General features: G+C 37.0%; 1 protein-coding gene across 1 annotated transcript in view; it reads right to left on the reverse strand.

Annotated features, from left to right (window-relative positions):
- LOC131923625 (uncharacterized) overlaps window positions 1-14,058 on the reverse strand; it is a 110,478-nt gene that overhangs the window by 79,281 nt on the left and 17,139 nt on the right. The window contains exons 4-5 of the mRNA XM_059278746.1: window positions 7,703-7,870; window positions 2,381-2,482 (exon numbers count right to left, since the gene is read on the reverse strand). Of these exons, the coding sequence (XP_059134729.1) occupies window positions 2,381-2,482; window positions 7,703-7,870 (270 nt within the window). The remainder of the gene's footprint in view (window positions 1-2,380; window positions 2,483-7,702; window positions 7,871-14,058) is intronic.

Consider the following 14,058-nt stretch of genomic DNA (forward strand, 5'->3'; position numbering starts at 1 on the left):
TGAAAGCTGAAGGGGAGGAAAGGAAACTAGAAAGGAATTCTGAAATATCTGTGACTATATTAAATTTATTTGTAGTTCTGGGATTATGAGTTTAGTCTGGATTTTTAATCGCAAAACAGAGGAACAAGATAAAAATTTAGATTCATTTTAGACCTCACAGGATGGGAAAATATGTTGGTAAAGTAAACTGGGTAAAGAATATAAAGGAAAGTTATTTTATAATAAACAGATTGATCTATGTTAATTCCATAAGAATTTATATATTAGAGACATTGTTAATATTTCTATATGGCTAGGAACAGATGATGTAATGCTTAATGTGCTATTACTACCAACAGCTGAAAATAAATTGGGTCAATATCTAGCCAAGAAAGATTCAAAGGTAGTTAATTATTTAATAATAGGATTATTGTTTGTTTGAAACATTGGTCATATACAGTCCTAGTCAGCCTTGAACTTGAACTTTTCCTGACTCATTCTCCAGAGTGCTGGGATTACAGAAATGTACCATTATACCTTGGATTCAATAAATTTTTTTCAAAATGAAAATGATCATATGCCAAATATTAGTATGTCAAGAAGAGGCAAAACCTAATGTTTGAATAAACCGTGTGATGCTGTTTGGGTGATTCTTTTTGACAGCTCATTGGGAACCGAGTGCTCCTGTGCCAATATGTCCTGAACTGCAACTTACATTTCACAAGACAACCTCTTTCTGTTTTCTAGTCTGTGGAAACTGGTTCAAGGTGAAGGGCATCACTCCATCTTCTGGTCTATGGAAGACTTGGATTTCTAACAATTCAGTCCAAACAACCTCATTTGACCCAACCGAGCCAGTTCAGTGTGGTCCTCCAGGGGTTATCTGAGGTTGCAAGCTTATCCTCTTCCTCTGACTCTGTAATTAGTGGTAGGAAAGCCAGAGTTGCTGAGATTATTTAGGTTTGAGTAGAAACTTGCAACAGCAATGGAAAGAATAGAACAAGTCATGCTTCGGATGAAATGACTGCATCATCGAAACAAACCCAACATCTGCACTATCACAGACCCTCAGCTTTGTGAGTCAGCTTGTCTGATCCATTGTGTAAACCACCATGGGTCAGGCGTTTGATTGTGTCCTAACTGAAGAAACTCTGCTTCAGTAGCTTGAAATTCTAAGACTTGAATCCTGGTGCTTATAGACATAAAAACATAGACAAGTTGTCCAGTGACACTGATCATTCATATAACCATTTGTAAAGTGATCATGGTAATATCAAGTTTTAAGTTCATATATGTATACATATATACATATATGGAGAACAAATATAAAATACTTTGTTCAGAATAGTTATCTATAATGATTTCTTTCATCCCTGGTATACAACATAGTTTTTATACATAAATGCCAATTAATCAATTTATACTCTGAAATCATGAGAAATTTAAATTAGTTTTTCTAAAACAATTATGAACATGAATGGAATCTATAACCAAACACATGTCACCCCCTTAGGTATATAATGAGGATACTTGTGGTGTTCAGTCCCAGCTGATACTTTCACAACATGACTCCTACATACAAGGCTCAGGAAACATTGAAGAAGGGATGGAAAGATTGTAAGAGCTGGATATCAGGAAGTCTGCTGTGAGAGTGTGTCTTCTAGATATGACAAGTAAGTTATGACATTATGGTCACCTCAACAAGATCTGGAAAATTCCAGCACCACTAGACATCACAGCATGGATGGAAGAAATCTCACAAGGCTCCCACCCGTAGATGAAGAGCTATAGGCAATTAATGATTGTTGAGAAATAAAGAGTTAGTCTTCTGCAGAAATGAGACCCTGAATTCATTATCCAATACAAACGGCTAGTCTTGAAAACATGTGTAAAAACAGCACAAAATGGAATTAGTAGATTGTATTTACATATGTATTAACATATTTGTAGCAATAATAATAATAATAATAATAATAATAATAATAATAATAATAATAGACCAGGAATTAGAGAGGGAGTTGGGGGAAGACCTGGGAGGAATTCAATGGAGGAAAGGGATGATCTAATACTTAAATTAAGAATAAAATTTTTAAAGTTTACAAGAAGAGGCATAATGGAAACAATTCAGTGCAAATAGAACTCCCAGAATCCTTTGCATACTGACAAACAGCATTTCTGTGTCTATCAGAAGAGTGAATTTCATAATAAAGCCTGGACTTTAAAATAATATGTGGTTATGGTACAAGCACTTCTCAATATTGTTTGGTAACCACTCTTAGAAGTTGCTTCTACTGCTCATGTGTATGTTACAAGATGGAGACAGGGTTGATTATCTTGTACATGTTGATAGGGTTGAGAGGACTGCTCTGGTATGAATTAAACTTGTTATGAGAGCACTTACTGGTGTCCACTTCAGTCACCACGATTGGTTTGGAGAACTGAATCCGGAATCCCCAGGGGTAATCTCCAGTTCCTTTGAATAGTCTCACAGTTCGCTCACGAACTGCAAGGAAAGCAAAGAATACATTGCTTTGAGTTGACATTCAGTACTACACACTGTTACAGTACTGTAAAAGTGGCGTGTTTGCTTGTTGAGATTACGTCAGGCCTAACAGAAAGGTTCCAAGCAATACTATGCAATAGAATGCATTAATTATACAAAGTTCTGGGTTTCATTGTTATATTTTTATACAGTGTGTTCTAATTGCATCTTTACAACAGGTGATGATGATGATGATGATGATGATGATGAATATTTAGAGAGAGAATATTGAGATGTAGAGGTTAAGTACTCATGTCAAGAAAATAAAGCTTACTACTGTTAGGCAGCACTATACCTTAGGATTCATCCTTAACCACTCTGTCATAGCTACCCAAACAGCATACAGATCTTGCAACCCTGAGTTGCTTAGATCTGTAAATAAGATAATTTATCACAACATTATTTGTTGGACCATATTTGGGCTTTACCCAGCAGGTCTGCATAGAGAGGACGGTTGGATCATGGGCCTGAGTGCCCGTGTCTGAGATGGTCTGCACTTGGCTGTGCTGGGGGGAGGTCTTTTGCTCCACCCCTTGGCATTCCTTTAAATACCCTAGGGCAGTGACAGTTGAAGCACGATGGATTGGGATCCAGGCCCTCCCAAGTCTATCCTGTATTTTCTGTCTTTTTCTTTCCCTTCTTCATTTCTAACTAAGTCTTTTGTCCCTCATTCTTCAATAGTCCCTGGGGTAAATAAATATGGGGGCTGGTCCTCCACAATTATTCATGGAAATAAGAAAACTGAAACACATTCCACAAACTGAGCTTTTATAAGAAGCCAAGAAAAGTAACAGACCTGGCTCACTCAGAAAAATACAAGATCAATTGGTTTTGAAGAGGTTGGAATTGTTAGGTTTGGCTGTACTGTCACTGGAGAGTCCTAAGATCTTCACAGTTAGGGTGCACAGATTTTACAGTCATCAAGATAACTTCAATTACTGTAGCCCAGTTATTAATCCACTTTCCATCCTGCTACCTTCAGACCTTCTTTTCTGTATCATACTCTCTACAGTGTGTGTGTGTGTGTGTGTGTGTGTGTGTGTGTATGTGTGTACGTGTGTTCCTCACAATTACCACTTGTTAATCAGTTTAACTTATTCATAACGTTACTCAATTCATTGACCCTTTTTACTCTTCTCTACCTCAAGGCACTTTTCTCTCTATGCTCACTATGAAGAACAGCCTTATAGATCACAATCTTCTCTGTTCAGAACGATTAAGGGTTGTTACTCCTCAGAGATGGGGGAAAAAGCATGATTCCAGATTGTGAACATCATGGGCATTTTGCCTTGGAGACTTGTAAACAGTAAGTAGAGTGTAAGTGATAATAAAGTATAATAGGTAACATTCCTGAGCTTCAGAAGTAGGTCCTAAATAGCAGTTTGGCTCCCAGGTACTTGTGAAAATGCTAAGCAATTATAAGATAAGGATTTCAAGCTATTAAAAAGAATAGGGTAACCTAACACCTTAAAATGGAAATTTAATAGGATTCCCTTTCATAAAAAGTATAAATGCGTTAGAATTTCTGGGTAATAGATTTTGCTGCTTTTTTTTTTTTTCAACCTGCTGCTCCCTTTTCTTCTGTGGATGTTACATGTTGCTTCTTAGATTCAGATCTTTCTCCAGGTTACAGTGAAAAGATGTTTCTTTTTTGTAGAGTTGCCTTATCTTCAAGTCCACATCCAAAGGCACATTTGGAGTACACAGGTGTAGGTAATATATAGGCGGATTAAAAGCACACAGGAAGCCAAGGGAACTCATGAGACTTTGAAGTCATAGACAACAATGCTCTCAAAGGGGGGATGGAAGGATACAATTTCTTCATGTGGATTCCAGAAGGGATGTTTGCTTTTGTAAAACACCTGAAGAAAACGAAAACTTCTTCTTCTTCTTCTTCTTCTTCTTCTTCTTCTTCTTCTTCTTCTTCTTCTTCTTCTTCTTCTTCTTCTTCTTTTTAATCAGGAAAAGCAAAGTAATATTGCTGAGAAGGTGTTCTGTGGATTCTACCTCTAAAGTTCTGTGTTCTGCAAAGCTCTGTGCCTCTGGGAAAGTTTGTTACTCATTAAGGGAATTCTCTCTTGGCATAACTATTTGGAAAGTGTCTTATTGGATCTCATAATTTAAGAGGCAGAACTGGGAAATTCAAGGACTTAGGAATTAATATTTCAACACTCTGAGATAGGCTGGTAGCTAATCAGGATGAAAAGGGAAAGCAGAAATCCATTTCTGGCTGCTGTAACAATAATTTCTAACATCTCTACTTTTCAAGGTTTCTTGTTCCCTCTAGGTTACTCTCATGGTGCTATCTTCTGCTTTTGACAGATCGATTTACCCAACACATATTTGATTAATGGAAGATTTTTATGTGTTGAATCAAATCAAATCACATTTGTTGTTTTGTTTTTATATTTCATGAGACTATTAAAATAGCTATTGCTTTCAAGGCCATGTTTCTGTGGTTTTGGTTTTTCAATCAAGCAAATTGAATGTCAACAACATGTATGAAAGAATAAACATTTCAATAAAGTCTTTAAATGGTGAGCTCAGCTGTAGAACTCTCCTGTGGGAGGACACAGTCAACATGTTTGGAACGTGTTCCTCCCCCATTCTGAGGACAATTTTCTCATATTTTAAGATTTATAGCCTTACTTTCCCATGGCACTATCTAGTGAATAATCTATAAGTGCCACGCAGCTGCTGAGAAGCCACAAATGTTGTTTCACAGAGTGTGGATGCATCATCAAGTAATTTATCCCTCTAGATGACACTTCCTTAGCATCATATTGTTAGTTGTAAAATTCCAAATAAAGGTCAAATATTTCCATAAAAATAACAAAACCCACACACCAAAACACTCTACATTTTTAACGTAGCTACAGCAATGTAGCTTTGCAGGGAGAGATCCCTTTGTTTGACTATTTTCCAACTCAAAATGTCTAGGAAAACAAGGATTGAGTTTTGTTTTATAAGTATAAAATTTATTTATCATAAAATACATTGTAACACATGTAAATTAGCATTACAGTATTTTGGAAGTGGAATATTTATTAGGTTACTAAAATATTTTAGTTAAAATTTGTCCATTTGCCTGTGGCTCACTTTCCAATGTCTACATTCATTTCTTTCTTTTCTTTTTTGGTTTTTGAAGACAGGGTTTCTCTGTGTAGCTTTGTGCCTTTCCTGGAACTCACTCTATAGCCCAGGCTGGCCTTGAATTCACAGAGATCTGCCTGGCTCTGCCTCCTGAGTGCTGGGATTAAAGGCATGCACCACCACTGCCTGCCTTACATTCATTTCTTGCTCTCTCAGTGCTACTCAGTCAAGAAGACATGCATCCCAGCACAAGTAACAGTTGAAATCTCAGTAACAACAAGAGAAGTAGGACAGTCTCAGATGGAGGTTCAGTTTGAGAAAAGGCCTCCTGGTGCTCACTTGCAGAATGTGAACAGATTTCATGCAAGTTCATGTATGCACATACATACAAGCCTATATGTTCATGTGCATGTGTGTGCAAGAAGATATATATAATATTGTATATATTATATATAATTATAACACACAATACATAATATATAATGTAATGTCTATAATGTTATATATACTATATACCATATATATGAAAGCAGTTCAATTCTTTCTTTTACCAATAAAAAAAATCACACATTAAGGAAAACTCTTGTTTTTTGATGACTGGGAACATAGTTAATATCACAGTATTTGCACTTTTCTTTCAGATCTTATATATCATGGTTAACACTACACATATGAGAGGAGTAGTTGTGTTTTATTTATTGTTATGTCGCAGATTGCAGGGGGAAAACGATAGTCAAAAATATTTGTTAATTTAGTAAATGTATTATGTAATTAAATTGTGTGTTTCTGAGAATTTTATATGATATATACTTATATAATTTCCCCTCTCCCTATCCTCCAACTTATGCCCATTCCCCTAACTCCCTTTCAAATTCATGGCCTTTAATTATTATTCTTTAATTATTATTGTTACACATATGTACACATAGAAATTTATAAATACAATCTGCTAGATTCTATCATTTAGTGCTGTTCATATGTATAAATGTTTAGGTCTATCTATTTGGAATTATATGACCTATCAGCGGGCTTGTCCCTGAGGAAGATTGATTCTCCCTCTCTCAGCAGCCATTAATTACCTGTAATTCTTCATTGGGGCCCTGTGAGACTCCCCCCCATCCACGTTGGCATCTTAAACCTTGGTGTCTTAGTTTTCTATTGCTGTGACAAAATATCATGACCAAAAAGCAAGTTGGGGAGGAAAGGGTTTATTCAGCTTATACTTCCACATTGCTGTTCACCATTGAAGGAAATCTGGGCAGAATCCTGGAGACACAAGCTGATGCTGAGGCCATGAAAAGGTGCTGCTTACTACCTTGCTCCCCATAGCTTGCTCAGCCTGCTTTCTTAAGAGAACCCATGACCACAAGCTCAGGGATGGCACGACCCACTATAGGATGCATCCTCCCACATTGATCACTAATTGAGAAAATGCCTTATGGCTGGTTATCATGGAGGCATTTCCTCCTGTGAGGCTCCTTCCTCTCTGATGACTCTAGCTTGTGTTAAGCTGACACATCAAACCAGCCAGGACAACTGAGTCTGCTGATTTAATTAGGATTCCTATTGCCTTGAGGATATACAATGACCATGGCAACTCTTATAGAAGGAAACACTTAATTGAGGTGGTGGTTTACAGTTTCAGAGGTTTAGTCCATTATCAACATGGTAAGACGTGGTGGCATGCAGGCAGACATGGTTCTGGAGAGGTAGCTGAGAGTTCTACATCTTGCAGGCAACAGGAAGGGAAGTGAGACACTGGGAATGGCTTGAGCATATATGAGACCCCAAAGCTCACCTCCACAGTGACACACTTCCTCCAACAAGGCCACACACACTTCAACAAAGCCACACCTCCTAATAGTGCCACTCCCTTTGGGGGCCATTTTCTTTCAAACTACCACACCTGGTATCACTTTTTGTTCCACCAGGAATAGCTTTTAAAATAGTTTTCATTTTAATAATTCCAGATTCTTAAACTCATGTCAACTACCGATATTTTTCAGTATTCAGGGCTGGCAACTTCAGAGGCTTTAGTTATGAGTTTTCTAAGGCACATGCATCTTGCTGTAATTTGAAAGTCCTTACCAGCTACTGGTCTTGGCTTTTTACTAAGACACCTGGGGCTGTCTTCAGGATTTCCATCATCACCTCGGAAAACCCATGCTGTTGAATGAAAATTCTCTGTGTAGAATCCCTTTTCTTCAATATCAACTCGAAAGCCAAAATCTGGAGAAAGAGCATCATCTGAGGTAACTGAGGAACAGAAAAGGTGAGAAATTAAGTTACATTCTGGCAAGAAAGAAGATCCAGTGCTCTAGTGGTAAAGGTAAGAAAGCTTCCCAATATGAAGAAGTGAGGTCCCCATGAATAAAGAACATTATCCTTAGATATAAGTAGCTACGTTTGCTGTGCATTTTTGGGGGGAATAATTTATATTTTTTAAAAATATCATAATCAAAACAAATATTCCCGGGACTGTAGAAAAGGGTCAGCAATTGAAAGTGCTTACTGCTCATCCAGAGGACCCACGTTCAGTTCCCAGCACCTACATCTAGTGGCTCAAAACTGCTTGCAACTTTAGCTCCTAGAGATCTTTCGCCCTCTTCTGGCCCTCACAGGCACTGCACCGATGTGCAAACAGACACAGACAGACACATGAATAAAAATAAAATGAATCTTAAAAAACAAAAACAAATATTGCTTCAGGTTCTGGGTTGTGGGAGTCTGGGCACAGGACAAAGTATGGAAATATTTCAGTTAAAGAAAAAAATGTTTGCTTTGAAAAACAATATACTACTATTTAGAGGTCAAGTTGAAACCAGGTAAGATTAGGAATTAGCTTTCAGAATCCATTTCAAAATACCAAGTACAAAGAAAAGGATTATCAAATACAAAAATCATGTCACTGTCTTTGTGCTTGAAGGAGGCACTAAAAAGTGTATTTCTAGAAATCTCACTGTGGGCTTACATGAAGAGACAAGGAGATGTGTATAGTTTCATCTACCAGTTCTTCTATAGAAGTTCAGTGTTTTCTCTGTGTGTACAAGTGTCTTAGACCCTGTGGAAAGCTGTGTCCATAAAAGAAATGAGCTTGTCTTCCCACATTATCTTCCATGTTTCTTTGTGCCCTGGTTAGAGAGTTCAAACCTAAATAAAATCCTCCTCCAAGCCTTCAGTCTTTCATGCAGGCAGAGTTGAAAAATCACACTCTAGCATCAAAAGTTATTTTCAAGAAAACTCCATCATTTTTTTGCATTTCTTAAATAGCATCAGGAGTGGGGAGATATAAAGAACACAATGATTCTCTCTATTTTGTAAAATAGCACAGGCTGACCTCCCAATGTCCTGATCGTCCTGCCCCAAGTCCTGGGACTAAGTCCTGGGATTATAGGTAAATACCTCAACCATACTTAAAACACAATAGAATATCGTTATTTCTCTCTCTGATTCTCCTCAGACACTGTAATTGTTCCTATGCCTTTCTCAGAAAGTCTCTGGGTGAAATCTCTTATTCCCATCCTCACCTAACACAGCAAGGCAGACTTCTGCTGTGGGTTAGGTATATAAATATTCCATTCCACCCCCCCCCCCCAACAGCGGAGGATTGGTCTTCTCTCTGAGTTTTCTCTGGAGAATCATTCTTAATGGTTCTTGTTCATTTCTACTTTCGCTTTCTTAGTACTAGACTGAGAAGAATAATTATTAGTCATTGTCCTGACACAGAGACAAATGAACAATAGATTTCCAACTTCCCCATTTGCGTAACTTATGTGAGACTGCCCCAGACATTTGATGGCTTGGGTGGTTTCAGGTACATTCATTCACTCACTGAATTGATTTGAAATAAATGCTCTTCTTCCCTGAGCCAGGTGCAGTTTTATGGACATTGGGGATAGAATGATGAGTAAGACAGAAGTCCTGGTGCAGTGTGAGAGTTCAGAGAAAGGGCAGCTAGCTGTAAACAGAGGCACGACTAGGAAGTCTGTCACTATAAATCCATTCAGTGCATTATATGGGGTAGGGGAGGTGGATACACAGCGAGAAGGGAGCACTCCTATTTAAAAATTTAAATCTAAAACGACAAACCTGACCCCTTTTGAATGTTAATGTAATACCCAAAGTATGAAAATACCACATCAGAGAGGTCCCAGTCGGAATGTAGGTGCACTACACATGGTGTATAAAATTATCTACAGGTTAAATAGATATCTAGCCTAAAAGAATTTTGCTTTTACATTTGGACCCTATCTCCAGATACCTTATAATGTCTATACCAATACAATAAAGCCTCATAAAATCCGAAATCTGAAATACTTGTGGCTATAAGCATTCCAGCGAAGGAATAGTCTACCTATACTTCCATAGGTGATGTTGATTGAGTACTTCTACTATGCTATATTTGGATGTAAAAACAGATGACATATGGCAATATAATACAGTTATAAAGCTGGAATGTAAATGATATGAGAACTTGATGGGACATGATTCTTATTAGATGAAAATTATGAAAAGTTTAGGACAGAATAATATAAATAGTATAAATCAGAATATGATACTTTCTTTCACATAGCATATTCCAATCACTTCAAAATTGTTTTAAGTAAATCTAAGTGTGACATTTGATTGCAACAGGAAAAGTAAACCAGAAATTTTATAGTTTATTGAAGTGCCTTTCTAAACTTTAAGGCTAAATTAAAGTTTTTTTTTCTTTTTCCTTTTTTTAAAGCTATAATAGGGCTTTCTAAAGTTTTAGGTTCATTTTCTACATTCTTTAACTTAAAAATTCAGTTGTTGAATGTTCATTGATGTAGGCCACAGAGATTTCTGGGACAACTGGTTTATCGTATAATATCTTTCCTTCAGCAGTAAATGCCTGTATTGGATATGCAGTGGGTCTGAGGGCAGGTCTTTATATGGGTCTTTGCTTTTATCAATATGTATGAGGCTGATCTAACAGCTCACTTATTTACCAACAGATGTGATTCTGTGGATGAATGACTCTGTATTCATTCAGTTAGCAAGACAGAGCTAATGAACATACCCTTACATAAGCTGAGACATAAAATTTGTGTTAAACTCCAATGAAGCAGCAAGCCACACACCTGCTGAAAATTTATAGCTGCTAGAGGTCTCAGCATCTGCTCCACGTTGAACCTTGATATAAGCAGGCAAGTCCAAATAACTCTTTGTCAGAAAAAGTTTGCTACCAAATGAGGTTTGCTAGCTTAAACACATCATAAATGAGCATTTCAAACATGAGCTATTAAATGTTTTGATATTACTGAAATCACATTTTAAATCATTCTTTCTGAAAAAGTACCGGCATGTTCTTTTTCTTTGCATTTGTAGTTTTGGTCTCATAATAATAATACTAATGATAAATAATAATAGTAATAATAGTTTTTAAAAAGGACTAGAACATGCACAAGTTAGCTCTGAGTACCTTGGGTATCCTTACATTTCTTTCATCCTAGTGTGTCATTTGAAGAAAATGAAGAGATAGTATGCAAAGATGCAAGGCCCTGTTTGGTTGTCCCAGAGAGACCAGGGTTTCATTTGTGTTCAAACAGATCCAGTAATTTTCCATTTTATGAAAGAGTGTGAGTTCCGGTTAGATGGCCTGTAGTTGAAACTCAGCTCTAAGACTAATTATATATAACTGAATGACTTTGGACCCATCACTTATCCTCTGCATGAGGCTCTGATGAGCAAAATGAGTTTGGAAATACAGTAACATAACTCATAATTCTACTGGGAATATCAACAAGAAAACACATTATAAGAGGTTTAGCATAGAATCTGGCATCAAGTAGGCACATCCCAATCCTTAGGTCTTACTATGAAATTTTATATATATATATATATATATATATATATATATATATATATATATATATATATATATATATATATATTAGATAGATTTTTATTTTACTTTACGTGCATGAGCATTTTTTATGCATTATGTCTGTGCACTATGTGCATGCCTGGTGCCCACAGAAATAGAAGAGGGCAGAGGATCCCAGGGGAGTTTCAGATGATTGTAAAACAACTTGTGGGTGCTTGGAACTAAACCTGGGTCCCTTGAACTAACTCTTAACCTCTCAGCTACTTTTCAGTCCACTTAGCTCTTATTATTAGGAATTACAATTAATTCCCTTGCTTCCTCTCTTCCCTGTCCTTCCCTCCCTCTCTTTATTCCCTTCCTTCCTTCCTTCCTTCTTTCCTTCCTTCCTTCCTTTCTCCTTCCTTCCCTCCCTCCCTCTCTCCTTCCCTCCCTCTCTCTCTTTCATTTATTCTTTCTTTCCTTCTATCTTTCTTTCTCAATGGCAACTAATATTTTAAAAGTACAGTTCCAAAATAATTTTATTTACTGAGTGAAATATGAGAAATGCTATGAGCTATTCTCACATGATTAAACCCAAATTCCTGCCACATCTGTTTGTGATACAGGGACCATTTAAGATTATAAAATTCAGAGCCTCCTTTTGCAGTCCCTTCCTACGCCCATTCCTAGCCTTCAAGTTATTTACGGAGTATACCTTAGTCAGCATGGCCCACACTCAGATGGATTGATCAACTGTGTCCACACACATAAACATGTCATTCTTAATGCCTTTTCCAGTTATTACATAGGAAGTCAGAGACGAGTGAGATTAACAGAGTGAAAACGCTAACTGTAATGATGGTCTATAAAGCTGTCTGGTTTTACGTCATATATTAGTAGCATGCGCGGACTCTATAAATGAGAAAAAAATTCAAACCACACATTAAACAATACTAGCCCAAGCAACTCTGAGTGAATTGCAGGCTCTGCTTAAAAGAGTTTCTCCAGAAATATAGTGTGCTTTCAATGTGTCTGTGCCTGGATAAGCTGAAAGAGAAGTGGCAGACACTTGTTCTTATGTCTAACATGGACAAAATTGTTAGGATAAGTTTTCATTCAAAACAAAGTTTGCCTCAAAGAAAGCACAATCATTGTTAAGTTAAAATTATTATGCTTGGACGTTAAATTTGAATTTACATTGAAATTACAGCTGATCTTGTGTTATTTCAAGTGGAGTATTGGTAAATGTTTTAAATAACTTTCCAAATTGGAAAAAAAAAAATCTCTGATTTGCTGGGCTAGGCAGTTTTCGTAGCATAAAGATTTCCAACACGGCCAGTATAAAGCTAACAGCATGCTATCACCGAGCTGCGGTGTAGAAAACACGCATAGACAGCTTTGTGAACTGCCATGAGCTGGCTCCAACACATGTGATTGTTTCTTATTTCAAGAAGTGCAAAGCGGACATGAATGTCTAAGAGCAGTAGGATGGAAGGATTTGCCATTACAATGAAAGAAAAAGCCCCTTGCTATGATTTCAAGTCACAGAAGGACACAATGAACTAGAAAGAATTAGACCCAATCTCTATGGCACTTGGAGGGCATTTTCAGTTAATGAAAGCAGCGAAGTTCCCACTAGGTTTGTTTGATACATAGATGGTTGATTACAGAGAAGGACTGCCTGTCTTATAAAGCAAGAAAAAAAGGATTTTGAATATTTTCACTGCAAAGAATTCATAAACTCTTGAGGAGATAGATAAGCTCAACTTGATTTAAAAATTATATCACCATTGGAATTTAAAAATATATTTTATGTCAACTTTAGAGTAAATTTAACTGAAGGTTTTTCCATATGCAGTAGAAGCTTTACTATATGTAATCAGCTTATTACAGTTAGTTACTACATGTAAATTTTTGCCTCTTCTTTTCCCAATTATAATAAAATTATTCCTCCCCCCCTACTTTATTAAGACGGATAGATGCTGGTTACTGTCTTGGTGGACCAATGGAGAGCTTGATGGTTTTTTTTTTTTTTTTTTTTTTATACAGGTTGCAGGTACAAACTGTAGATGAATGTTGCTGATACCCTCCCTCGCCCCCCGGGACACACACACAATTTATTTCAAGGTTCAAGAAAAACCTCAGAAAGAAGAAAACAACAATAAATAAGTTATGGGTTTTACAAGGGAAGCCCTGCTGTAGATGGGATGCTTCTGATGGCTGCAAGGCAACGTGGGTGCCTCATAAAATTCATAAGTAAATGATGGAACTAGAAAAAATTATCATGACTGAGGTATCTCAGACCTAGAACGACAAATAGAGTACATATTTACTTACATGTGGGTATTAGCTGTTGAGTCAATGGCATCCCAACTACAATCTGTAGAGCCACAGTGGTTAGATACAGAGTAAGGTCCTATGGGGGTGCAGATAGATCTTACAAAAAAGAAATAGGATAGATGTGGTGGGGCTGGAATGGGAGGATCGAGTGGGGAGTGGGAAGGAAGAGGGAGATGAGGGAGGAATAGGAGGAGAGACAGCTAAAATTAAGGGTCATTTGATGGGTAGTATGGAGAGTTTATATTTATAAAATATATACATATACGAAGGAGAC

Source organism: Peromyscus eremicus, chromosome 13 (assembly GCF_949786415.1).
Source record: "Peromyscus eremicus chromosome 13, PerEre_H2_v1, whole genome shotgun sequence".
NCBI lineage: Eukaryota > Metazoa > Chordata > Mammalia > Rodentia > Cricetidae > Peromyscus > Peromyscus eremicus.